Genomic DNA, 27,102 nt, shown 5'->3' on the forward strand with positions numbered 1-27,102 from the left:
GTGCCCATTTCTGGAAACAGGGCCTCGTTAACCAATCGTTGCTTGGGGCGGTAGGAAGGAACTGGATGGGACGCGCCGTCTCATTGGAAGATTGGGGGAGTGGGCGGGGCCAGAAGCTAGGTGCGGCCAAAGCAAGGAGGCGCGAAGCGAGGCAAATTTTCTGCCGCGGGTGGAGGCGTGGCCCCGGGGGCGGCCGGGAAGGCGGCGAGGGGGCGGGGTCCGGGGTGGGGCGGGGCGACCGTGGGCCCAGAGAGCAGCGGTCCGCGACAGGCGGCGGGAGATCGAGGGCGAGGCGAGCGCGACACTCGCTGGTGGGGGAGATCGGCGCTCGGCCGGTAGGTGACTAGAGCGAGTCCCGGGGCGAGGGGCAGAGAGGACGGGTCATTCCTCAACCCGGGGCCGGGCTGCGGCCTGGCTCGCCGCATCGGAATGGTGGGGTCGGCGGCGCGGCCCGGGGACCCACTCGCGCCGGTCCTCGGCTGTGGCAGCTGGCCGCCGGTGCGCCCTCCCTCACGCCGCCAGGGCCACGGTCGCACGCCGGGCTCGCCCTGCACACCCGCAGGCCCCACGCTCTCCCGAAGCGCGCTCAAGGGCCCCTTCCTTCCCTTTCCCCGACATCCCCTGTTTCCCCGCGCCAGGCTGCCCCACCGCCCAGGCCTGCCCGTCCTGCTCGGTTCCCTGGATGTTCTCCAGAATGAGGGCTTACTTCGGCACTGGGCTTAAGGTGCCGAACGCCCCAGCTTGCCGGGTCCCTGCGTCCTCCCACCTGTCCAGGCAGTGAAACCCTCAGGTCTTTCCTGGGAAGTTCTCGGGGTCACACCCCGAGCCTGGGAGAAGAGATGGAGCCTCCGATTAGCACCCAGCGGGGCAGTGCTGGCTGGTCGCAGCATCCTTTCTCTCCCTGACCCCTCGATAATTCTTGCCACTCCACTCAGGACTTCCTCTGTCGGCTCAGATAAAATATCCCATCTTGGAAGTCCATCGTGGCCCTGGCAGCCTGCAGCCAGAGGCACCAGGCAGAAGGAGGCCCCTTGTAAAGAGCCCCACTTGCCCAGGATCCTCCTCTGTGCCGGGTAACTTAAGAAAAAGCAGTTTGTTTCCTAATTGAAGTTAAAATGTGGCTCCCAGTCCTAAAGGGTGGACTGGGGAATGAGTGGAGAAAAGAGACAGAAATCTGTGATATAAATTGTTTTAACTGGAGGACAATGAATGCCGTCCCTTGATGATGAATTCAAAAAGCAAGTGAAGTTAAATGGTGAGAGGTGGGATCTGATACAAAATAGCCTTCTGAAGTTTATTCCAGGAATAAATGTTGAAAACCCCCTGACTAGAAACATGGTCTCTCTGAAAGATTAGGAGATAGTATCTTAACATTAGTGATGTGTTTTTTTTTACTTAGTATCTTCATACCTGTAACCTTTTTCCTTCAGATATGTGTGTAATAAGATAGATAATATTGTCCTGTTTTAGAGGTGAGGCACCTGAGGCAGGTGTGTGTTTGGCAGGGACTGGAGGTGGATAAATGGCTCTTACCCAGTGCCTCACAGTTGAGACTCAGGGTGACGACTGTAATCTGGGCCACTGGAGTCTTTCCCCAGCTCCTTCCTTGAAGCAGAACCACGTTATGGAACTTGGTGCAGGACACGGGGAGAAATATTTGGTGTGGTATTTATGCTCTTAACATGAGAGAACAGGTGCTTGTCTCACTTACAAAGTGTTTGGATTTACTCTTGGTGTTTTTTAAGTGATGTCAAAGTCCGTTCCTTTGGTGCAGTGATGCCAGACCTCTGAGATTTTCAGATGCCTTGAGGACATCCTCTTTTATTTTGAAGGGTGTGGTAGTGAACTTCTCAGAAGGCCTCAAAATAAAAGTACTCATCTCTGACTTTAATTTTAGAAATCTATACCCAGGTACGTGTTCCAGCTCTTTGGTGAGACCAGACAGCAGTAAGCCACCAAGCTTCAGTCCCCTTCTGACTGTGTTCAGGTTATAAGGAGTAGTTCTGAAAGGGGGTTTTTCGCCCCTGGTGCTGTCTGTTAGAGTTTGTGGGAGCAAGCGGCACCACAGACAGAGACCCTGCCAAATGAACCCTCATCTATTAAACAAAAATGTCTGCTTGGCCATTTCGCCTCCACAGACGGAGGTTTGGTTCCTCATTTTGTTTCTCCTATTGAACACTGACTCCATTGTGATCTGCTTGGAGTGTTTGTGTATCACTGAATGTTGAGAAGCGGGCTTGCCCTGATTGGTTGTCCACCTCCAGGCAACTGTTGTGGGTTTTGTTTGGTGCGTGGTAACGGTTCATCCTGGCCAGCGTCTGGTGTGAGATCTGTAGAGACGGGAGATGGGTAAAGACTGACCCAGGGCTGTTCTCCTCGTTGTTGGCCCCCTCTTAAGAGTGTCCCATCACTTTGGCCTGCGATGTCACTTTTAGTTTCCTATTTTTTTTCCTGTCTCAAGGGACAGCACATGAGCTTTCCTAACAGGCCTGCCTCCCTTGATGAAGAGCTGAGAGATTCATGTTGGTTGACCTAACAGATGGTCTTTCTGGGAGGGTAGTTAAGAAATCTTAAAACCAAGTTCGGCCCTAAATTAAAAGTGTAAGTTAGCTTGATACACACACAGGGAGCCTCTTTCTATCAATGGCTTCCATCATCTGAGAGCTGTTTTTTTTTTTTTTTTCCTGGCAAAAGGTTAAAATGCAACTAAAATTCTGCTTTCATGATTAATAAGTCACTACCGCAGTTGTATCTGATGCTTCCTGTTTGCCCCATTTTAGTATTTCAGTTAAACTGGAAACATCTGAGCCTTATGGGCACTTTGGAAGACACCAGTGTGAAAGTGGTGGGGGGTGGGGGGACAGTTCCCTGTCAGTGGATTTGGGAAGCTTTAAGGATAAGCCAGCTCCCCCTGGCCTCCGCACGCTGAGATCCCTGGGCAGGGAAAGTAGTAGGGGTTGAGCACCTTCAAGGGGAAGGTGAGCTTTTAAATTGATGCACGTGTGAAGGCTCTGCATTTGCTGGGTGGTGCTGACTGAAATGTTGAAAGCAGTCAATTAGAAATGGAAGGCCAAACACAGGGCAGATCGAGTAGTAGAACATTTCAGTTGAGCTGAGCGAAGCACTGAACATCTGTTGGCTTTGGGGTCTTCAGTTCTGGCTTTGTCTTAACTACCTGAGTGACCATGCAGAGAAGAGTCACTTTTCTCAGTGGCCTGTGTGCCCTTCATTGTATTCTAGGTTAAAGGATCCCCTTCTCATGGTGGCCAAGGCAGAGGATGGGGGCGGAGGTGTAGATTGGGAGTTTGGGACCATCAGATACAAACTCTTACATAAAGATTGGATAAACAACAAGGTCCTTCTGTATAGCACAGGGAGCTATATTCAATATCCTGTAATAAATGTTAATGGGAAAAAATACATATATATGTATATATAAAATTGTATCACTTTTCTGTATACTAGAAACTGACACAACATTGTAAATCAACTATACTTCAGTAAAAAGATCCCCTTCTCTTCTTGCTATTTTATATCATTTAATCTCTTATCCTACTGGTGTGAATCCCTTGAGATTATATGGCATTGAGAGTAACGATCCTTGTGGCCATTCTCTGTGTTTCCTCACAGTCCTACAAAGGAAGGCAGGGACCAGGATCAGGAACATGAAGCCTAGTAAGGAGAGAGCAAGTGGACAAGATTACTTAGGAAATCAGTGTCACGTCCAGAATCGAAACCCACATTTCTTGACGTCTAGTTCAGTGCTTTTTCTACTAACTTACATATAAAAGGATAAGTTGGGATTTTTTTTGTTTGTTTCCAAAACATGTCCATCTTGAATATAACTGAACCAGGGTAGCTGCTTTATTTTTCTATTTATGTACACAAGGATTAACTCAGAAGTGTTATCAAGTAATTAAGAGTTGATACTTATTATCCATAATAATTATTACGAAAAGTCTGAAAGATAAAGAGCACATCCTCTGGTCAAGTCTGCTGATCCCTATTTTACAGAGGCAGAAATTAAAGCAGAGGGGTCAAGCAACCTGCCCAGAGCGGTAGAGCCAGTCCATGGCATCTTTGTGCCCTGTGTGGGGGTTCAGGCTGCCGGGTCAGAGAGAGACCCAGGTCGGGTCCAAGTCTGCCGCCGTCTGCCTGTGTGACACCAGGCAAATCAGTTCACTTCTCTAAGCGTCCGGCGCCCCATCTGTAAACATTTCGTGGCGTTGTTTTGAGTAGAAAATGAGAGAATATATATAAAGTGCTGAGCTCGGCACGGAATAAGCCAGAGGACACAATGGGTGTAAATGTGGCTGGTGGTTGTAGTGGTAATCGCAGTACTGGTAGTTGGCGATTACCACTTTGACTGGACCTGTTTTCTGGAAGATGATGTCAGGAAGGGTCAGGCTGCCTGACTGGGCCTGTCATTTTCTCAGCAGGACCACCACTGGGACATTTCTTCCATCTGGAGGTTCTAGCTGTCATGTTCTCCCTGTCTTACACTAAATTCTGCCCTCATCACCCTCCAAAGGAACCTAACAAGGCTCCAGCTCTGCCTGCTCAGAGCTGGCAAGCCTACGCCTGGGGCACCCTCGGCCGCCACCCAGGGGCAGGTACAGCTGGGCCTTCTGGGGCCCTCCTGTGTCCCCCATACAGTGAAGCGAGTCTCAGCCTTAACTCTGGAGGGGAAAAAAGGAAAATACTGTGTACAATATAAGTCAACAAACACTTGTTCCTCTCTGTTCGGGAGACTAAAAGGGAAGCCTGGGTCCTGTGGGGCAAGGTTCCCACCACCGTGTGGCACCCTGCCCTTTGTCATCTTTTCACTGGTCTGGGGGCCCTCAATCCGCAGTCAGCGACTCTCAGATTTCCCTTTAAATCACCCAAGGGAAAAAAAAAGCAAAAAAACAGTTTCACATTACATTTTAAATTCTTTTTCTCCCCCCCTTTCTTAATAGAAAACAAAAATGCAAGCTCCCACCAGGCTGACGTCCCCTTTAAATAACATCTTGTTTTCTCTTGGGGAAGCTGTCTTCATGGCCAAAGAGTCATTTCTAAAGTGAACCTAGTTTTTAGAAAAAATAGATCACCGGATGTCAAGCCTCGTGTGGAGCTAACAGTTCAGATGAAAATGAAACCAGCAGGCCTGGAGTGGCAACTCCACACTTGACTTCAGACTGGAGGTGAGAGGCAGAGTGTGTCTGAGCCCAGGTCGGCAACTGGTTGGCCCCACAGACTGCATTTGATAGGTGCCTTAGTCATTTTCCAGGCAGCTTTGCTTAGGTGAGCAGAGCACTTTCTCTGGAAGGTGAGTCACACTTGCAGGGGTGTAGGTGACATGCGATTTATTCCCCAGCTCAGTCACAGGAAGTCTTGAGCAGACCTTGTGGAGAAGCTGTCTGCCAAAGCTCATGTTCATTTCAGTCCAGGGGCTTTGGAGGCAGGGGGGATAAGGAAGCCAGCTAGGGGCTCCCAGGGCTTGCCAAACGACAGAAAAATAGCTCCCCCAGCAGGGGGGTCATGTGGACCCGGCAGAGAGCCCAGATCAGCAGTGTCACCACGCTTTTGAGCCCAACCACCTTGAGGGTGGAAAATGGCCCATTTCCAATGACAGTCAACAAAGAAGCCCTAGGAGAGCTTTGGCTCCAGGGAGCTGGGAAACCCCTTGGCAAAAAGCAGAAAGATACAAACCACAACTTTGGTGTGAAAGGCCTTTCGGGGAACCCTTTTCTACCTGCTTTCCTTTTTACCACCTGAGTTGGAGGCTCTGAAGAGCTCCAGGGATTAGAAAGGCTGGATTGGACCTTGGCTTTCTGGAAACTTGCGAATTCTGAGCCTGCCACACTTCTGGAGCCAGTGTTTCAATTCAGAAAGATGCTGCAAAGGAAACTCCTGAGCCATCTCTTCCACGCAGTTTCTGGTTGCCGGACTTTCTGCCGACCCTCTTACCATTAAAGCCATGACCAGGTATCCTTCAAGGCACGGGGTTTGTTTCAGACTCTCTGTTCTAGACCAATACAGTTGGTGTTGAACTTATTGCTGAGGGTCAGAGACCTCTCAGTGTCCAGGTGGGCTTGACTTTATTGAAACCACAGGGGAAGAGCTAGTGTTACCTTGTTTCATTTATCCATCGCAGACTCCTCTCCAGCCCCCTCCCCACACCTCTTCCATCTAGACTAGCCAGCAGTCACTTTGGGTGGGCATGGCTAAATGACCTTAGGCCTGAACCTCTCTGTCAAGAAAGAGCTGTTGGGCTTCCCTGGTGGCTCAGTGGTAAAGAATGCACCTGCCAATGCAGGAGACACGGGTTTGATCCCTGATTTGGGAAGATCCCACATGCCACATGGCAACTAAGCCTGTGTGCCACAACTATTGAGCCTATGCTCTAGAGCCCAGGAGCCACAATTGCTGAAGCCTGTGCACCCAAGAGCCCATGCTCCATAGCAGGAGAAGCCACTGCAGTGAGAAGCCCGAGCATCACAACCAGATAATAGCCCCTGTTCACCGAAACTAGAGAAAAGCCCGTGCAGCAACGAAGACCCAGCACAGCCATATAAATAAATAAAAGTATAAAAATATGTATTTTTTAAAAAAGAAAGAAATGTTTTGAGTTACAGCCTGGAAGTGATCATAACCGTTTACACACTTCTCTGTTTAACAAAAGAGAAAATGGTGAACTCAGGAAGTTAAGTGAGTTGCCCAGGGCCACACAGCTAGTTAATTGCAGGATCTGAGCTAAAGTCCAGGCTCTTTGTGCCGTGCTGTGCTGCCATTGAGCGAAGGAGATACTCCCGGAGCAGGGGTTACTCCTCCTCCATATCCCCACCCAACCCCATCACACTCAGCCTTTCTTCTAGCTCTGCCAGGCCTGGGGAGGGTGGAGCCAGAGCAATAGCCACCCTGAGTCTAAGAAAAAGTAAACAGAAAGCTATTTATTTGACACTCTCTTGTACCATGAGGTTCGTGTAACCACAGGAGGTGAAGGTTGATAAGAAAATACAATTCTGGGCAGGGTTACCTGGAAGTTTCAAAGGTTGTCTCTGCCTGTAGGGCACTGACCTACCTCACCAGGCAGTGTCTTACCCAGAGGTGGGCCTTCAGTAGCTATGAATGATTGATTATGAGGCTGCAAACCCACCGGGTGCCAAGAAGGTCTTCTGTATCTTTTTCCTGTCATGGCCCATGGCATACAAGTGGCCCAAAGACCCAGAGTAGTTGGGCATCATTCCCTCTGGATCCATCCAGGTCCTCTCAGTGAAGAGGCTCTCCCTTGTGGGCAGAGCTTGATGTCACATCTGACTAATGTCCCCTCTAAGTCCAAAGAGTTGTCCTGTCTGAGATCCACCACTGTGCTCTGCCGTCTTTGACATTTCCTTTTACCAGACCAGAATTAGTCCCGTCACTACTAGGGAGAGCTGGGAGGCTTGGGACAAAGGGAGGCTTTGCCAGCTTCAAATGAGGATGCTCTTGCCAATTAAGATTAGAAATGGACTTCTCTAGCCCAAGAAATTAGGTTGGATGAACCAGATAACTTGAGCCCACGCTCAGCAGTCCCAACTGGGAGATGCTGTACTTTGAGAGGCAGGAATAGATTTACAAAGATGAATATAAGGGACTTCCCTGGTGGTTCAGTGGTTAAGTTTCCATGCTTCCACTGCAGAGGGCACAGGTTCAATACCTGGTCAAGGAACCAAAATCCTGTACTCCCCGTCATGTGGCCAAAAGAAAAAAAAAAAAAGATGAATGTAAAAGGCAGAGATTTGTGTGTGACCTCCCGTCTAACACATGTATGCAAATCTGAGCCCAGATGCATGCCATCCAGTTCAGAAGGGTCATCGTCTCGGGAATTGGAAATCATGTGTTTCTCTCGATGAGCATGTAGGAGTGAGCGTACATTCTCAGTTGCTCAGTTGTGTCTGACTCTTGTGACCCCTTGGACTGTAGCCTGCCAGGCTCCTCCGACCTTGGAGTTTTCCCAGGCAAGAATGCTGGAGTGGGTTGCCATTTCCTTCTCCAGCATTTAGGAGAAAGGATGACAAAGGTGGCTCAGTAGCCAGCTTGCAGGACTCCTCCTTGCTGGGGTGCAGGCATAATACAGCCACCATGCTGTGTGCATGGAGCTGACTTCTTCCCTCCAGCTCACCAGGCGACTGCACCGCCTGGGGTCTCAGAGCCTATGGCACCCTCTGTCCTGCAGGAGTACATCAGGGATCCTTTCTCCCAGTCAGAGCTCACCAGGGGGACCAAATCCACTGGCTCTGCTAGGCACTAGCATCTGAAAACAAGGACAGCTGAGATGCTGTCCCTCATCAAGGTCACTGTGGTGGCAGAAAGATGGACATAAAGGCAGATACATTGTGTGTGTGTTCAGTCACCAGGTCACGTCCAACTCCTTGCAACCCCATGGACTGCAGCATGAAAGGCCTCCCCATCCCTCACCATCTAGCAGAGTTTGCCCAAGTTCATGTACATTGACTCAGTGATGCCATCCAACCATCTCATTCTCTGTCACCCTTTTCTCCTTCTGCCTTCAGTCTTTCCCAATGTCAGGGTCTTTTTCAGTGAGTTGACTCTTCACTTCAGGTGACCAAAGTATTGGAGCTTCAACTTCAGCATCAGTCCTTCCAATGAGTATTCAGAGTGGATTGACTGGTTTGATCTGCTTGCTGTCCGAGGGACTCTTAAGAGTCTTCTCCAGCACCATAGTTCAAGACTATCAATTCTTTAGCACTCAGCCTTCTTTTGTTGAGGTGCTGCCCCTCGACAAGCTTGCCATGGTGGCGGAAAGATGGACATAAAGGCAGACATATTACACATGCCAAATTACGAACCATGGTTGTGGGAGCTGGAGGGGGCTAAGTAAGTCCCCTCGGATGGTGGCTCCCCTGCCCCAGCTCCCGTGGGGAGGAGCCCCGCCTTCCCATCCAGCGTGTCTGGGCAGGCACACCCACAGTATTGCTCTCATCGTGGGCCCTTGTATCTCTTGGAATAGGAGCTTGAGAGCAGTCTGGAAACTTCAGCACTCCAGGGGAAAGGAGCACAATGGTGGAGGTATAGGCTGTCTTGTAGAAATGTGCTGGAACGTAGCTCAGAGCCAAAGCAGACAGCGAGTAAGTAAAAGGTGAAAAGTGAAGTCACTCAGTCATGTCCGACTCTTTGTGACCCCATGGAGTGTAGCCTACCACGCTTCTCCGTCCATGGGATTTTCCAGGCAAGGGTACTGGAGTGGGTTGCCATTGCCTTCTCCAGAGGCTCTTCCTGACCCAGGGATCGAAACTGGGTCTCCTGCGTTGTAGGCAGACACTTAACCGTCTGAGCCACCAGGAAACAGCAGGCCGTTAAAGACACAGCTGACTTATCCTAGCCTTCCAGGCTGGGGTGGAGAGGACAGTGGCTGCGCTTACCAATCCCATATGCTTGGGGCCACTCAGACAGAGGCGTAGGCAGATGGTCTGAGGCCTGACCCATGACAGTGGGTCTCAGTGACTGGGTTCCAACAGTGAGAACTCGAGACCATTTCTGCCTTGGTCACCCTCGTGTCTGCTGTGGCCAGCGCAGCACCTGGAGCGTGGTAGCCACTGGCTGTTTGTTGTGCGTGGAGGTGCAAAACTAGAATCCACGCTCCTCTTTCTGGGTCGTGCTGGCTGTGCATGGAAGTGCAAAACTAGAATCCACGCTCCTCTTTCTGGGTCGTGCTGGCCTGAGAGAGGCTAAGCCGCCACAGGCTGGCTCCTGGTGCCCCCTCCTTTACCAAGGAATTGATCTGGGATCCGCTGGGAATATTCCCTGTCTTAGTGTGGGTCCCAAGCCCCTTCCTCTGTCCTGGGGGAGGACAAAGAATGTGACCCCATGTTAGAAAGAGACATGTCCTCGAGGGACATGTCCATTCAGGCCAGTCTGTCAAAGGATGTGTAGGACAGCATCTGAAACGAGGCCATGGTCAGGGTTCAAGGCCATGGTCTGGTGCCACTGCCAAAGGGACCTTGTCCTTCCTTTCATATACCCCCGTGCGTTGGAAGCCTTCTGTGGAAAGCCAAGTTGTTTGGGTTTCTTGTTTATTCTGAAGTTCCTCAAACTAGTTCCTCAATTTCAGAACCAGTCACCAATAACTACAATGAACTTGAAGCCTCTTCCCTGCCGAAGAGGCTGAGCCCATCTCTTTCCAACTCCCCAACCAAACAGGTAGACCCTGCCTGAAGCCAGTCCCACCTGTGAAAAGCAGAGTTACCAACCAACCGAGGTGGGAGGGGTTGTGTTGCAGTGGAAATTGACCACAGCCCAGGGAACTGCTCCTTTCTCAGAACTCAATCTGAAAAGTTAAATAACAAGTTTTTCACAAGCAGACCTTGCTCACGGTGATGACCTTAAGGCTTGGCAAGATCCAGAAGTGTGTTTTGACTCATCAAAGAAAGCCGGTTGTGTTTGGTTTGATTTTGGTGTGGAGGGCAGTTTATGGCCCTGTCATCAGAAACTGGTCATGATGGAGTGGTTCACACTGCAGCTGCCACTTCATCAGGGCACTCAGTTACACCAGATATCCCAACCTGCAGATTGCAGTGACTCTATGAAATTTTTTTGACATAACATACATTAAAAATTGCTTCCTACATATTGGATAAAACAAAGTACGCATGTGGTCAGGGTTTTTCTCAATACTACACCCTCCATCCTCCTGCATACCAGTCCCATAATTGTCTCTGGATCAGTGATGCTTCCAGTGGCATCTTTTCTATATGCTATTGGCTCTCCTCATGCAAAAGATTTGAAAGTTGAATTGAAAATGTCCTTATAATATGTTTAAGGTTTATACAATATCCGATATCAGGAAACTGGGGACCAAGTAATAACCACATTTATGAATTTAGTAATTGATGCTCAAGGCTTTGCTATTAAAAATAAAGACAAACAAATGATAAACTAGGCTCAGGAAACCTGGAGCCAGGCTTTATAAAATGAACGATGAATTTGAACTTTGTCGTAGAATTGGCCCCTGGGATGGGCCCAGCTGAGGTAAGCACGGGTGGGCTAAGGAACACAGGCCTGCCACAAGCTTGGAGTCTTTGTTCCCCATTGCCATTTTAAAGTTGCTTTTTCCAGAACATAGGCCGGCTGTGCTTATGCTTCCTAATTGAGATGCTTCCTCCTGGGTCAGTCCCTGGGTTTCTCACTAACAAACATTTGGCTTGTGGCAGCTTCTCCATTTGGGTCCCAGTTTTTAAAACTTGGATCATTTGAAAGTGGATAAAGTGTCATGGTTAAGAATATGGACTTTGACGTGAAAGAGACCCTTGTGCACATCCTGCTTCTGCCACTTCCTTGCAGTGTGACCTTGGGCAGATCACCTGATCTGCTGAGCCTCAGTTTATCCCTCTGTACAAGGGGAATGATTGTAGAGGTATTGTGAGGATTCAAGGAGTAATACACATGCATACATAGCAAACATTACCTAATATACCTAATACATAGCAAACAATCTTAGCTGCCATTATTATTTTTATTATTATTGACAACCAGCATGTAATTCTGTGCAGACATACAGCAGCAGGTTGTTGAAAACACCCAAAGATGTCCACAGGAGGACTGATTTCAGCTCTAGCTGCTGAGGAATCCTGGGCTCTGGTTCATCATGCACAGGCAGGTCATTGTTGAGTCCATTCAGAGCCGAGGCCTTGCCAACAGATGTAAGCAGCCAAAGAGGGGCCGGTGTTTTCCTCTCAGGTCCAGTTCTGCGGTTTCCCACTCTTTTTTTAAAATTTTTACTGGGGTATGGCTCATTTACAATGTTGTGTTGGTTCCTGCTGTACAGCAAAGTGAATCAGTTATACATATGCTCTTTTTTTACACGCATATCCACTTTTTTTTCCAATTTTTTTCTCGTATAGATCATTACAGAGTGCTGAGTAGTTCTCTGTGCTATGTAGCAGGTCCTTATTAATTATTCACATTTATAGTGGTGTGTATATGTCAGTCCCAAACTTCCAATTTATCCTTTTCCCCACTGGTAATCATAAGTTTGTTTTTTACATCTGTGACTCTTATTTTTGTTTTGGAAATACGTTCATTTGTACCGTTTGTTTCCCATTCTTTATGGGGCCACGCGTGCCCACGAGCATGCCTTACATCTGGCATCTTCACCACTGCGTTAAGCTTGTCATTGGATGGTTATAAAGCAAAAGCAGGGAAGCGCTGGCCATCAGAGCTGGGGACCCATCTGTGAGCATCCTCCTGCTTCTTGAGTCACTGCAAATGAAACTCACAGTCCCCGGGGAGAACAAGAAAGGGGGTGAAACGAAAACCAAAACCAGGAGGGACGAGCTTACCCATCTCCAGCTTCTGTGTTCACAGCCCTGCAGCCAGAACTCACTGATCAGCCCCAGGGGTTCTGGCAAGGTTTCCTCTGTGTGTGTGTGTGTGTGGGTGTGTGTGCAGGTGGGGGAAGCAACCATCCAGTACTTATGAAGCCCCAGTTACAAATGTGGACCCGATGCCTCCTAAATTCTCATTCCATATCGAGAGACCCTCTTTTGGTTTTAGCTTGGTTTCACCATAAAAGTAATACCCCAGAGAGAGCATCTCTAGAGGGACATGTAAGAAATAGGTAATGGGATCCCCTCAGAAGAATGGGAGAAGGGTGGGAGGGACTTATATTTCTCATTGTATATCTTTTCTGTATTTTATTTTTGCCACTTGGAAACATCTGTTAAAAAAATGAAGACTGAGGGAATTCCCTGGCAATCTAGTGGTTAGGGCTCTGCACTTTCACTACCAAGGGTCCAGGTTCTATCCCTGGTCAGAAAACTAAGATCCCACAAGCAGCATGGCATGACCAAAAAAGAAAAATGAAGACTGAGAAAAGCAGTACCTACTCACTGCAAAAAAAAAAAAAAGTGAAAATATTAGAAAAATATAAAGAATATTAAAACACCACCAAGAGAGAACCATTGCTGCATATCTGTGCTAAGTGTCTACATTTTTATAAATGTTGATAAAATATACAGACACATGCTAGGTGGGATCATGTTGTCGTTCAGCATTTTTATAAATGTTGATAAAATACACAGACACATGCTAGGTGGGATCATGTTGTCGTTCAGTCGCTCAGTTGTGTCCAACTCTTTGTGACCCCATGGACTGTAGCACACCAGGCTTCCTTGTCCTTCACCATCTCCCGGAGTTCGCTCAAACTCATGTCCATTGAATCGGTGATGTCATCCAACCATCTCATGCTCTGTCTTCCCCTTCTCTTTCTGCCTTCAATCTTTCCCAGTATCAGGGTCTTTTCCAATGAGTCGGCTCTTCGAATCAGGTGGCCAAAGTATTGGAACTTCAGCTTCAGCATCAGTCCTTCCAATGAATATTCAGGGTTGATTTCCTTTAGGATTGACTAAGGAAATCAGGTTTGATTTCCTTGCTGTCCAAGAGACTTTCAAGAGTTTATAATTCTGTATCCTTTTTCTGTTAACATTGTATCCCATAAGCATTTTTCCATATAGCCAGATATTATTTGTAGATGTTTTTAATGGCTGTGCCATGACTTATTTAATATTATCCTCTCATGTAATTAGACATTGTTATCTGAGTGTTTTACTGTTATAAAGATACACTGAACATCTTTGTACATCTTTTCCTGTATTTCTACATACATGCTCCATACCTCCTAGATTGCAGTTCTGGAGTTGTGTGCACAAATGGCTATCTTCCCTTGGTGTATGATGATTTATCATACTTAGAGTTCTTTTATCTAGATTACTTCATATGATGAGTAAAGGGAATAAGGGTGAGGAGAATTAAGGAGGCCGGGTGCCAACGGAAGGGACGCTGGACGTGGAAGGCCTGAGCTTCGCCTGGGAAGGGTAAGCAGGATGGGCAGTGCAGCCCACACAAGGACGAGGTGCACACGGAGACTGTAGATCTGAGTAGCCAGCAGGGTCTGGAGAGCTCAGACTGGCCAAAGCCAAACCCTTTGTTTAGGGAAACAGTGGTGAGAGATTATGGACCACAGAGTTGGGACCGGGCCGTAAGCCATGCATAGCCGACAGATGTCTTTCAGCTTGAGGTTATCTTAAGGACATGATGATTTGAGATTAGCTTGGCCTCAGTGTGGGATGGGAGGGGTCAGGGAGAAGCTGAACGTGAGTAAGGCCTGTGGTAATAGAACAGGTGTGCGGTGATTTCGTGCCTTAAACACTGGAAAGGGCCTGGAGACAGCAGTGTTTCAGCACACGTGGGGCTAGTTAACATTGACATGTGGTAGGAACTGGGAATGGGCATAAATATTATTCCACACACTTCATCTACCCGGCAGTGTGACCTATGGAATTGGCAGCGAGACTGAGTTTTGTGGGCATGGCAGATTTCTTTTTCATAACTGACCTGTAAGATTTTAATGATTAATGTACATTCACATTTCATTTCCTCTTTAATGGGAAATGCTTAGGCAGAAATTGCTCTCCTGGGAAGCAGACCGCAAGCTGGCGAGGAGGCAGGTTTTGAGATTCCTGCAGCTGAGTTTCATTCCTTCCTGCAATGTCTTGTTTCTAGGTCCCAATGCCCACTTCATCTCTCTGCCAAAGGGAAATTCGCCATCCCTACAGAGGCGTGTAACTTGTGACTTTATCGGCCCGGGCTGGGCAGGTGAGGGAGTGGGTTCTGTCCCAGTGGAGGGTTTTCATTTAATGCCCAGTCTCCACCATCTGCCCCTACCCTGTAGGCTCCTCCACCTGGAACCCTGCCCCTGAATTAGACTGCTCTCGCTCTGCCGAGAGTTTCACCCCTAGGGGTAGATCAGGATCAAGCACAGTCCTATGGTCTGGTACCTGAACTCCATCTGCAGCCTCATCTCCTGCAGCTCCCGACAAGCTTTGCTCACCAGCAACCTCAAGCTGTTAACTCCTACAGAGACTCATTTTGTTCCTTAACTTTTGCCGCCCCCTCGATTTGGAATGTTGTTTAGTCACTCAGTCCTGTCAATCTCTTTGTGACCCCATGGACTGTAGCCCACCAGACTCCTCTGTCCATGGGATTTCCAAGGCAAGAATACTGGAGTGGGTTGCCATTTCCTTCTCCACGGGATCTTCCTGACCCAGGGATCAAACCCCCATCTCCTGCTTGGAACACCCACTCCTTTTTCTTGAGAACTTATTGCTCACCCCTTGAGACCCACTCCGGGTATCCCCTGCTTTAGGAAGCCTTTCCTGATCTCCAACAGGCGGGGCTACTGTCTGTCCATGTGTTCCCACTGCATCTCGGTGTGTCCGTGCCCGTCGTCGCATCACTGTTGTAAGGAGCTACTTGTCTCTTTCCCCAGGAGACTGTAAGCTCCTCAAGGGGCTGTGTCTTCTTCCTCAGCATACACCCCGCACTCAGCACTGGCTCCACACCCAGCAGACCAGTACATGTTCAAAGAACGCTGTCAGAAGATCCTGCAATTCTCTGTAATGTGACAGGACACTCTAAAGGCAAGACCTTCCTCATTCAGAAAGCTTCAACCTGCCTCTGGATTTAGAGGTGCTTTCTTGTGGGCATATAAGTGATTGTTATATCTTTCTGTTTTAAGTATTTTGTCTGCTATTAATAATACATGTTTTAGTGAGTATTGGCCTGGCATATCTCTTTTCATCTTTTGTTCGCAATCTTTCTGTATAATTTTGTTTTGTCTCTTTTAGTTAGCATCTAGCTGGATCTTTTAAAATCCCGATTGTCTGACTTTTAATGTGAAGCGATCTTCATCTATGCGAGTGTATTGTGATTAATGATGTATTGATACTTTGGCTTGTTTTTGCCACCATAACTTGTGTTCTCATTTTATACTTACTGTTCTTTTTCTTTGCTTCTTTTTTCCTTCTCTCCCTGCCTTTTGTTAGAGTAATCAAGTTTTCTATTTTTCCTTCTTTACACTTTTGCTTTGGAAACTGACTTGTATTACTATTCTTATAGTTAGTTACTCTTAAATTTTAGCATACATACTTAGTTATAGTTTTTTTCTAATGAAATGTAAAATATTCATATGTAAATTTCACAAAATAGCAAAGCTTATATCACTCTACCCACTGGACAACCCACCCCACACTTCTTTCTTATCTATATTATCTAAAACTTAATGTAGTTTTGTTTTGAAGTAAATAGAACTAGAGAGAAGTTTATGTGTTTAAAAAAAAAAAAAATTTTTTTTGTGCCTTGCAGCTTGTAGGACCTTGGTTCTTTGACCAGGGATTGAACCTGGGCTGCGACAGTAAAAGCACTGGGTCCTAACTTCTGGGCCACCAGGAAATTCCCTAAAACTTAATGTTTTAAAGTGGTTTAAACTGATTTTTTTTTTTAACATTCAATTGTTGATTAAATTGACCAACATCGTATCAATTTCTGTGCCTACCATTGTTTCTTGCATCCCATTTCTTCTCTGGTTTACTTTTCTGCTTCCAAAAGCACATCCTTCAGTGGTTCTTTCAGTGAAGGTGGTACTGTCTTTCCTGGAACTCTTGTTTTTTTGTGCGTGTATTGTGTGGGTTTTTTGTTTTTTTTTTAATCGTTTTAAGAAAATGAAATGACCTGTTAAACCTTATCTAGTTAAAAATGGTAACATTTCCAGGAACATGTACTGGTGTAACTCCACCAGAAGTTTGACCAATTTACTGCTGAGCCAGCCCTTAGTGATGAGATCCCTCATTTTTAGTTCTTGTGCTTCCTGCCTACACAGACTAATAAATTATTACCAACAGTGAGCAGACCCTGCGGGTAAAATAGGGGTAGTAATATGGACATGGGTAGTAATATTGCTCAATTCCTAGAGTTGCAGGTACCTTTGCCAACAAGTTGTTATCCTGGAAAGAAAATGAGGATGCTTAGGTTCCCGAGGAAGGGCCAGGAGTGTCCTGGTTTTAGCTTTAAAAACATGTTGATGCTCTAGTTGTATAAATTGGGCCTCATTTGTTTCTGCAGGTAGCTTACCTCTCAGAGCCTTAGTTTCATCTGAAAAATATCATCAACCCTGCAGGGTGGTTGTTCATCAATTACATGGATAAAGCACCTAACACGTGCCCAGCACAGAGACCTTTAATGAATGGTGGTGACTATTACAGCCCTTGACACTTAGGAGACTCTCACTGATGATCTGCTGAGTGAATGCAGGAGCATGCTAGCAAAGGGTTCGTTGAGGAGACAGGTTATAAAAGGTGAGATCTGGCAGATAGCAGTAATAAAGGAAGAAGATGCTGTTTACAGAAGCAGCAAAGTGAGCAGAGGAAAAATATCAAAGCTTACCCATTGCTGCTCAGGCAAGTGAAAGGATCAGTGTGACTGAAACAGAGACTGAAGGTAGGGGCTTGGAGAGGGTCGGCAGGGCAGGAAGGGGGCCTGGGGAACGCATGGGGATCTCTGGGTCTGCCTGGCCAGATGGCTGTTTTGCCTGGCCAGCTCACTGTGCCTGGCACTTGCCCTTGGTTCCCCTTCCTGCACACCCCTTGTTCTTGATAGGCAGAGGCTGGCCCAGTGTGGCCTAGTAGCCAGGCAAGCTGAAGGCTTAAAAGAGGAAGCAGCAGAAAGAGATTGGTTTTCAACTAATATCTTATTAAGGAAGTTGAGTCATTCTACTTCTGCTATTTGTCTCCTCTGGGCATTCAGAGAAGGACAAGTTTTTGCTTCCAGATGAAATATCATGAGAGGGATTTGCCCTGGTCTGCTCTGGCCCCTCAGTGAACATTTTGTAGATGGCCCTATATTTCTGTTTGATATACAGCAAACCAAAGCTTAAAGTGTTGAATGCCTTAGGTAAGGTTTGATGGCTTGGCTGTATGGTGCTGAAACAGAGAAGTCCCATTGTCTCAGTGATGGTGGTCGTGAGCTTGGTCACGGGTAAGGGAATGAACTTTGATTTAGCATCGTCTCTTGGCCAAGCAAGCTGACTGGAGAGGCAACAGCATGAGTCCAGCTGCACCTCTGCAGTTTGTCACCGTGTGACTGTTTTGGCAGGCTACTGAACTTCTCTAAACCTCAGTTTTCATTCTGAAATTGACACTAATAATGACGGTGCTTAGGAAATATTAACTATCAGTCTGAATCGAGGTCATCCAGCCGTCAAAAAATCCTGACAAATCAGTGGCATTTGGGGAACTAGAAGGAACCTCAAATGATTTCCTGGGTCAGAGTCTTCAAACTCTTTTCCTTGAAGACCTAGGATGCTGGAGAGGTCCTTGGTGGATGGAGGCAAGCTGAGTGTGTGGGGCCCTTGCCCACCTTCAGCAGAGCAGCTGTCTCTAATTTGAGTTACGTGTCAGTTGCACGTTTCCAGGTCTTTTATATTGTGAAGGTTGAGGTATGATTTCTTTTAATAAAAATGGTCCTGTGGCTTTTTAATAAAAAGCTTCCACAGCTAGAACTCGTATCTTCTGGTCCCCAATCTGGTGTTTTTACTGTCCTTACTAAAACAGGGAACTGAAATATGATACATTTTAGAAAGGTCGTCACCACTGAAGATCAAATTTTAAACATTACTCTGTGCCTCCCAGTTTAATCAAGCAATCATTTCATCTAAACCCCATCCCCATCCCAGAATCCTAGGAAGAGAAAGTATGCTGTCAGAGAAAACATTGCTGTAATGGTCTCAGGCAGGAGCTGTCTAATAGCACTTTCTACAGTGATAGAGGTATTCTGTGTGAACTCTCCTATATGGTAGCTAGGATAACTGAAGAATTGATTTTTAAATTTTAGTTTAAATGAATTGATTTGAATGTCACCCACTGTACAGCACAGGGAACTCTGCCCAATGCTATGTGACAGCCTGAATGGGAAGAAGTTTGTGGGAGAATGGATACATGTATATGTATGGCTGAGTCCCTTTGCTGTCCATGTGAAACTATCACAACATTGTTAATCAGCTATACTCCAATACAAAGAGCCCGCCAGGCTCCTCTGTCCATGGGATTCTCTAGGTAAGAATACTGGAGTGGGTTGCCATTCCCTTCTCCAGGGGATCTTTCCCACCCAGGGATCAAACCCAGGTCTCCTACATTGCAGGCAGATTCTTTACCATCTGAGCCACCAGGAAAGCCTCCAATACAAAATAAAAGAAAAATAAATGTAAATAGCCATGTGGCCAGTGGCTGCCGTATTGACAGCACAGCCTGACAGTATAGAGCAGGGGTTGGATGGCAGTCCCTGGCCACTGGGCATTAGAGTCATCCAGAGAACTTGTCAGAAGTACAGATTCTGGGCCCAATGCCCACTGACTGACTCAGTAGACATAGGGCAAGTACATTTGAGAACCCATCTAGTTATTGTAACTTAGGTAGGATAGCACTGCCTTGGTGAGCTCTTCCTTGGCATAGAAGAATTGAGCCAGAATCAGGCGTTTAGCCCTGGCCTTGGTCTTCTGGGGAGACTAGAACAACCTTCTGAGGAATGTTAGACCCTTGGGAAATATGGTGAAACCTATGGACCTCTTCCCTGGAGAAACACCAATAAAGTTCCTAGGGTTCCCAGACCTCCCTGAAGCCATCCTTGAACCCACGTTGAGAACTCCTCAGCTTGGACAGAAGATCTTTACTAAGCTGGAGAGGGAACTGAGCTGGAGCCCAGGAGCCTTGTCTACCCAGATGTGTCACACACATGTGCCCAGGGGTTGACCTGGTGCTCTCCCCATCATTCCTACCCCCAGGCCCCTCCGGGGGGTCATGGAAGCCCCACAGAAGAAAGGACAGGCAGTGTACGTGGATCAGGCCCTACAAGAATACTGACTTAATTCTGCCCCTTTCCCTTCCCCTTGTGTGTTCATGGCCTGTGAGTGAGCTGAGCGGGTGTGGCTGTTGCCACTGCTCACATCCTCGGCTCTGACACACGGAGCAGAGGGAAGAGTACATCTAAGGCCTGAGTGGAGCTGTGGAGAGTGTCCAGCTGAGTAATGAATCAGGATTTTGACTTGCCTTCAAAGGCAGAAACACAGCAGGCTCCCACTTTAGTCCTCACTTCCCGCGAGCTGCAGGAGCGAGAGAAGGGGCAGAGCTGCAGGGCTCCGGGCTGGGGCAGCAAGCCGGGACCCAAAGCCCAGAGATGGGCAGGCCCACCCAACCAGCAGTCCCAGGCTTAGTGCAGAACCCCACTTTTTGTAGATCAGAACCCACGTGGAAGTGGGGAGGGAGTGAGGAAACGAGCGTGTGTATATGTCGAGCGCTGCTGTCCGGCCAGAGTGTCCTGAGAATAGCCTCTTGAACTTGGAGACAGTCGATGAGAGTCTGAGTCATGGTCATGTGGCACTGGAAAGGCAGACACAGGAGAAGCTGTACAACTCCCAGGCCATGATTTCGTGCCCCCGGGAGGCAAGGGTCAGCCTGTTTTCCCCGTGCCCTTCACAGGTTCAGCAGCCAGCTGCTGGGTTAGCTTCTCAGGCTCCCTTGTTCCTCTCTCTGCCTGTCAGGCTGCTGGGTGAGTCATCAGGGCGCTGCAGAGGAGGCAGCCCTGACCTCGGCTGCCTTGGCCTCGGTTTCTCTGGGACGGGGTGCCTAGAGTGCTCGCAGAGGAAGGACCAGGGCCCCTGGCTAGCTGCCCACCCAGCCACCAAGGTGAAAGGACAGCTTGTTGGGGAGGGGCGCCCCACAGCCTGTCTGGAGGAGCGCCAGCTCCGGGTGAGCCATGTCAGGCAGGAAAGGCCACATGAGCCCGAGTGCAGCTTAGCTCTAAACAGCCGGGTGCCTCAGAACAAGACTGACCACTGGCCATTCCTCTTGCTGTCTGGTGAAACTCTCTCTTCATCCCAAGATGCTCGGCATCATCCTTGATTCCCTCCTGCAGCCAGCACCCCCTGTGCCCTGCTCTGCTGCACACCAGGGACACGACCTCTGCCCTCAGGAGCCTTCTGCCCAGGGAGGCCCATGACATCCCCCCTTGCCTGCAGCCCAGGGACTGGGGAGTGGACAGCACAGCCCAATAGGCCCAGCTCCACACAGCCCCATGCAGACTGGTGATCTCCGGCAAGTCTCCGCCTAATTAGGCCTCCATAAAAATGAGGAGATTGAAGCAGTGTTCCTGTAGGCATACCTCTAATACTGTTAGGTTTGGAGTGCTGGGGGCTATTTGTAAGGTCTCATTTCTCTTATAAAGAGGCCCTGGATCAAGTCCTTTTGGAGAGGGACAGGGGCTGCAGGGGTGTGGAGTGGGATGAAAGCACCCTTACAAGTAGAACAGCCAGCTTGGAGGGCTTTCACCTAACTGAAGTCAGAGCACCCCTTAGACTTAAGGTCATCAAGAAACTGAGGCCATCCATTCAGCCGCCGGAGCATCCAGCCTGCAGGACCACACCCGCACCCAGGCTGAAAGCTGGAACCACTCTGAGTTCAAAGCTAGCAGGCCCTTGAAGGCAGAGATGTGGGCATCAAATTCATAGCAACCGACAAACCTTCCCCCACCCCCACACCCCAGTCAAGCTGCCTCAGCCTTTCGTGTGTGCTGTGGTGAGCCAGATGCTGTAGGCAGGAGGTCTCAGCCTAGAGTTTCCCAGTGTCCCACTGTCTCTCGGAAGCTTCCAGCCTGATCAGGCAAAAGGGCAGAAGTATAGAAGCCTGGCTTCCCACGGTCTGTCTTCATCCCTCAAGAGCAGATGGAGGCGTGGTTCAGGATGAATGGAGCTACTGCAGAGAAGACCTCATCTGTTAGCAGCAGCTGAGGACCAAGCTGCCATCAAAGAGCATTTATGAAAGTATCTGCAATCAGTGCCTTCTTAGGCTTTGTCGCAAACAAGTCATGACCCAGTAGGGCACTGCCCTTGGGAGTTGAGAGCCCCAGTCTTTAAAAAACTTCCCAACTGCTAACAATCTCAGGGCAGCGCTGTTCTCTTTTGTGACCACTCCAGCCCGCGTGCTCTTTGCACAGATTGTCACAACAGTACATTCTCTCTCCCATCTGGCTCTGTGGGAACGCAGAGCTGGGGGAGACGGAGCCCAGAGAGAGATGAATTCTTGTGCTTTGTCCTCATATTTCTAGAGGTGTCAGTTGGTGGTGGGGTGTGTGGGCTGTAATAGAAATTCCATTACTAATGTTACCTGAAAGAAAAACGATCCCCAAAAGAGGTTTTCAGCAAGTGAATTTGGACATTACAGAAGGAAGCCTGTCAGTCCCTTCTGGAAAGCCACAAACAGATGCAGCTCAGGAAAGGAGCCAAGTTCTGGTGTTGCTGCTTGCATGGTTTTTAGGTTTTACAAGATTTCATATGTGTCTCTATATAATGTGTACATATATAAATAGACATACACAAATCTATATATATACACGCATGCGTGTATATATATACACACACACACACACGCACATGCACTCATATGTACATGCATACCTCTACCTGTAACTTGGGAACAAAACTAAACCTCGATTCTCTCCTCTTGGAGAAGAGCCCTCAATGGGTGGCACAGGCATGTCTCTAAGAAGGCAAGGCTTGTGCAGAATCGGTGAGGTGACTAATGGCTTTGGAGTATGGGATCCACCCCCCTGTTCTGCGGAAGCAAAGTTCACCACAAAACAAACAGCAGAAGACGACTCAGCCATTATTTACAAAGGCAAGAAAGAACCAACCCAGACATTGATCCACAGATGTCCCAGAGGAGGCAGACTAGAGTTCTCCTTGTGGAGTGGAGGGGAAGAACTGGTAGGGCCGGGGGGCTCACCCCACATGAGACTGTGGCAAGGTTGCCATTGGGATCATTTGGAGGATAAATACATGTGGCCTGAGGGGGCAAAGGCCCTCTGCCCCCTGCTTTTCTCCTCCCACTGCAGCCTGCCCTGGGGTCTGGGGGTGACCTGCTCTGCGTGTGGTCTCTCTCGCAGGGTGAGCGTGAGCCTGGGAGATGGCAGTGATGGAAATGGCCTGCCCAGGCGCCCCCGGCTCCACGGTCGGGCAGCAGAAGGAGTTCGCCAAAGCCAAGGAGAAGACACAGGCGATGGGGAAGAAGCAGAGCTCCGTCCACAAGCTGGAGGCCGTGGAGAAGAGCCCTGTGTTCTGTGGGAAGTGGGAGATCCTGAACGACGTGATCACCAAAGGCACAGCCAAGGACGGCTCGGAGGCTGGGCCAGCTGCCATCTCCATCATCGCCCAGGCCGAATGTAAGAGCCCCGGGCTTCAGGGCAGGGGTGGGTGGCGGAGAGAGAGGTGGGGCACAGCGTTTGGACAAGGGTGATTGGCCATAGGTAGGGCTTGGCTCAGGGTCCCCTTGTGGAAGAGGGAGGTCAGGGCGACCACCATAGGAGACACTCACAAGATAGGACCGGAGGTTAAGCCAGCAATCAGTGTGCCATGGGAGCCAGGACAGTGCCAGGGAGGGACACACAGGAAGGGAGAGGTGGCCGACGAGGCATTGCCCATGGTGACCAGAGCAGGGGAAGGTAGCTGGGAGGCAGGGATACATGGGCTCCAAGGTGCTAGGGAGTCTGCAGGATCATCAGGCAGTCCCTCTGCCTTCTCCTGGGACCTCGGGCAGCCTGAGCATCTCTGGAGAGGCCCAGACAGGAAAGACCAGGTCTCCCAGAAAGCTGCTCTGGGGCATTAGGCTCTTCACCTCTTCCACCTCAAGGCGGCCCCCACCCCAAAGGATGAACACCTGCCGTGAGGCCTGCAGGGTGGGGTGAGGCCTGGTCTGGTCCTTCTGCTTCCGCTCACAAGACCTCAAGATGGCTCAGAATGATGGCTGCCACCAGAGCCTGAGAAACTCCCAAGGGGGCGGGAAGGGCCAGGAACCCCCTCCCTCCCCACACCTCCACCCCAGGAAGTTTCTGGGGTGGAGCCTGGTGAGACCGACAGCTGGTGACAGTATTTTCCCACGTACATCCATCCTTCCCCGCATCTTCCGCTTCCTTCTGGCTGGTCCTTGACGAGAGATGAGAGAGTAAAAATTAAAGCAAAGTGAGTGGCATGGTTATGGTAGTTCAACCCACACACGTATGTAATAGTATATACTGAGCCGTGTGCGAGGCACTGTGTCGAGGGTTTTATATGGACCATCTCACTTACACCTCACAGTGTGTGAAGTGGGGTGGGCGCCCTTAAACGATTCCGTGTTGTAAGCACACCCAGTGCCCTTGACCCCCAGGCTGGGAGGGCAGGGTGAGGTCACCGCTGTGAGAGGTGGTGAGCCGCGGGAAAGAGGAGTGGCCAGGAGGGCATCTGCAAAGTGCCGCTCTCCTAAGTGCCGAATCCTCTTCTTTCTCCTTTCTGCTCGTCCAACCCCTTTTCCTTTAATTAAAAGGTGAGAACAGCCAAGAGTTCAGCCCCACCTTTTCAGAACGGATCTTCATCGCTGGTTCGAAACAGTACAGGTAAGACGGTCAGCCTGAGAGGGGCGCCCCGAGCTGACACAACGGCAGTGTCCCCACCCCAGCTGCTCGCCCCAGCCGCTCCCAAATGACCCCTGGCTCCCGCCTTCAGCACCTGTGGTTCGGCTCTTGGAACCCACCCAGGCTTCCTGGCTGAGCCGCTCTCCCAGCCAAATAAGCTTTTCAAAAGCTGCTCCCAGCGTGTGGATGACTGCCTCTGGGTCACATCAGCTTGACGTTTTATTTGTATTCTCCACGGAGCCCTTGATGCTCCCCTCGGTTCCCATCAGTAGGGAGGTGCTGGGAACAGGAGGCACCTTGCCGCTGGTGCGTGACCACAAGTGCAGGCCCAGAGAAGCCACTTGGTGAGAAACCTCACATGTCCTTCCCTCTATGAGACACACCCAGGGAGGGATGAGGGCTTGGAAACAGGCAGGGGCAGACTCGCAGCTCACTGGCCCTGTGGAAAGGAGGCTGAGTGAGGCTCCCCAGCCCCAAAGACTGGTTCTTGGCAACTGGAGGTTGAACCTGGACATAGGTCCTCCTCTCTCCCCAGGCAGACTTCCTTTATCACTGGAGTTTGGGAACCACTAGTGATGAAAAGGTTCTAGGAGGGCACCTGGCCTTGAACCAAGAAATGCTCCCTGTTTGGTCAGATTCCTTATGCCAGCCCGATGCCTTTTGACCCAGGGTTGGAGGTTTCTGATGGACTCACTTCTTTCCACTGCCTGAGAAACCGCAGGCCCCTAGCAATCCCCAGAACTGGGGTGAGTTGGCCTCCTTCGTGGGGGCAGGAGACGAGGCCATGGGAGAGCAGCTGAGGCCGTGGTTGGCTTCACAGCTGTTTGGCAGCAGCCCTTTCAGAAGGGCCCCCGGGACCTTGATATCCAGAGGGGCGAGAGCCGAGTTAGAGCCATGGTGATGCTCAGCCTCCAGCTGTCAGAGCAGGGCGGGTTCCCCTGGTACCCGGGCACCAGCCCGGGCAAGGTGTCTGTTTATGCCGCTCCTCACATTCCTGGGGGAGCCCGGTGGGCCCAGGGCTGGTTGGGGTGGAGGTGACCAACATCAACTGTCCTTGCTCCAGAGGCCACAGAAACCAACTCAGAGCTGAGAATGCCTGCCATGGGGTGTGGCCTTCTGAGCCACATGCCCCCTTCTGGGCCCTCTCCGTGGGCAGTCCCCCTAGTCTCTCTCCATCCACATCAAAAGAGCAATGTGCAGCCTCTCACCTTAGTAATAACCACTGTTTATCAGAGGCTTGCCTTGGCACCAGGCACCGAGGTAGCCTTTTTGGTTTTTTTAGTAATTATTTATTTATTTTTGGCTGTGCCGAGTCCTCAATGCTACACGGCCTTTTCTCTAGTTGCAGCAAGCAGGGGGCTGCTCTCTAGTTGCAATGCACAGGCTTCTCATTGCAGCAGCTTCTCCTGGTGTGGAGCACGGGCTCTAGGGCGCTAGGGCTTCAGTAGTTGTGGCCTGTGAGCTCAGTAGCTGTGGTTCCCGGGCTCCAGAGGGCAGGCTCTGTAGTTGCTCTATAGTTGCACTATAGCATGTGGGATCCTCCCGGACCAGGGATCAAACCCACGTCTCCCGCACCAGCAGGTGGACTTTACACCACTCAGCCACCAGGGAATCCCCCCAGCTAGCCTTTTTAAATGAGCTGTTTCATTTAAACCCCATCTCCGCCCCACCTGGCAGAAAAGACTACCTCCTCTTTACCAGTGAGGGCCCGGACCGTCCTTGGGGCTCAGGAACTGTCCCGCGTTCCTGCAAGTCCTGACTAAGCTGGGATGTGACCTCGGGTCTCTGTGAGTCCATCGCAGTTACCTGCACCTCCTCACACCCAGACGGCGTGTCTGTGTCTATCTGACAGCCAGTCCGAGAGTCTTGATCAGATCCCCAACAATGTGGCCCACTCGACTGAGGGCAAAATGGCCCGTGTGTGCTGGAAGGGGAAGCGCCGCAGCAAAGCCCGGAAGAAACGCAAGAAGAAGAGCTCCAAGTCCCCGGCTCAGGCGGGGGTGGCCTTGGCCAAACCCCTCCCCAGGACCCCCGAGCAGGAGAGCTGCACGGTCCCAGTGCAGGTGAGGCCTCCCCCGACCCCAGTCCCCGTGCCCGGCTCAGGGCTTGCAGAAGAACTGCACCATGACCGCAGCTCCGTGTCCTAATGCTGTGTTTCCCCTGCAGGAAGATGAGCCTCCACTGGGTCCCCCATATGTTAGAAATGCCCCGCAGTTCACCAAGCCTCTGAAGGAGCCGGGCCTTGGTCAGCTCTGGTTTAAGAAGCTTGGGGAGGGCCTGCGGCCAACGCTGCCTCGACCAGAACTCCACAAACTGATCAGCCCCCTGCAGTGTCTGAACCACGTGTGGAAAGTCCACCACCCACAGGACGCCAGCCCCCTGCCCCAGCCCTTCCCCTACAGCAGGCTGCCTCACCCCTTCCCATTCCACCCTCTCCAGCCCTGGAAGCCTCACCCGCTAGAGTCCTTCTTCCTTGGCAAGCTGACAAACTGTGTAGACGACCAGCAGCCCCTGCCTGGCCCTCACCTGGGCAGACTGGCCTGTGCAGATAGCCAGAAGCCCCTGCCCAGCCCTCACCTGAAGCCCAGCTTCCCGTCTCGTGGCTCAAGGGACAAGCTGTCCGTGGAGGAGTACCTGGTACATGCCTTGCAAGGCAGCGTGAGCTCCGGCCAGGCCCACAGCCTGGCCAGCCTGGCCAAGACCTGGTCAGTGGGGGGCTCCAGGCCCCAGGCGCCCAGCCCCGAAACTGAGGACAGCGAGGGGGTCCTACTCATCGAGGCAAGTAGTCCCCAA

General features: G+C 50.0%; 1 protein-coding gene across 2 annotated transcripts in view; it reads left to right on the top strand.

Moving 5' to 3' along the window:
* The first annotated feature begins 248 nt into the window (after nt 1-248).
* Nucleotides 249-27,102, top strand: part of MAP3K14 (mitogen-activated protein kinase kinase kinase 14) — a 43,658-nt gene continuing 16,804 nt past the window's right edge. The window contains exons 1-5 of one of the 2 annotated variants that reach the window (XM_086357236.1): nt 249-335; nt 22,807-23,082; nt 24,222-24,291; nt 26,162-26,372; nt 26,476-27,087. In XM_086357236.1, the coding sequence (XP_086213362.1) occupies nt 22,827-23,082; nt 24,222-24,291; nt 26,162-26,372; nt 26,476-27,087 (1,149 nt within the window). In that variant the 5' untranslated portion in view covers nt 249-335; nt 22,807-22,826. Of the gene's footprint in view, nt 336-22,529; nt 22,628-22,806; nt 23,083-24,221; nt 24,292-26,161; nt 26,373-26,475; nt 27,088-27,102 lie in introns of those variants that run through there. The other variant, XM_086357237.1, reaches the window with a different exon arrangement.

This window comes from Bos grunniens, chromosome 19, assembly GCF_055505025.1.
Source record: "Bos grunniens cultivar Pamir isolate PY7600 chromosome 19, Bosgru_T2T1.0, whole genome shotgun sequence".
NCBI lineage: Eukaryota > Metazoa > Chordata > Mammalia > Artiodactyla > Bovidae > Bos > Bos grunniens.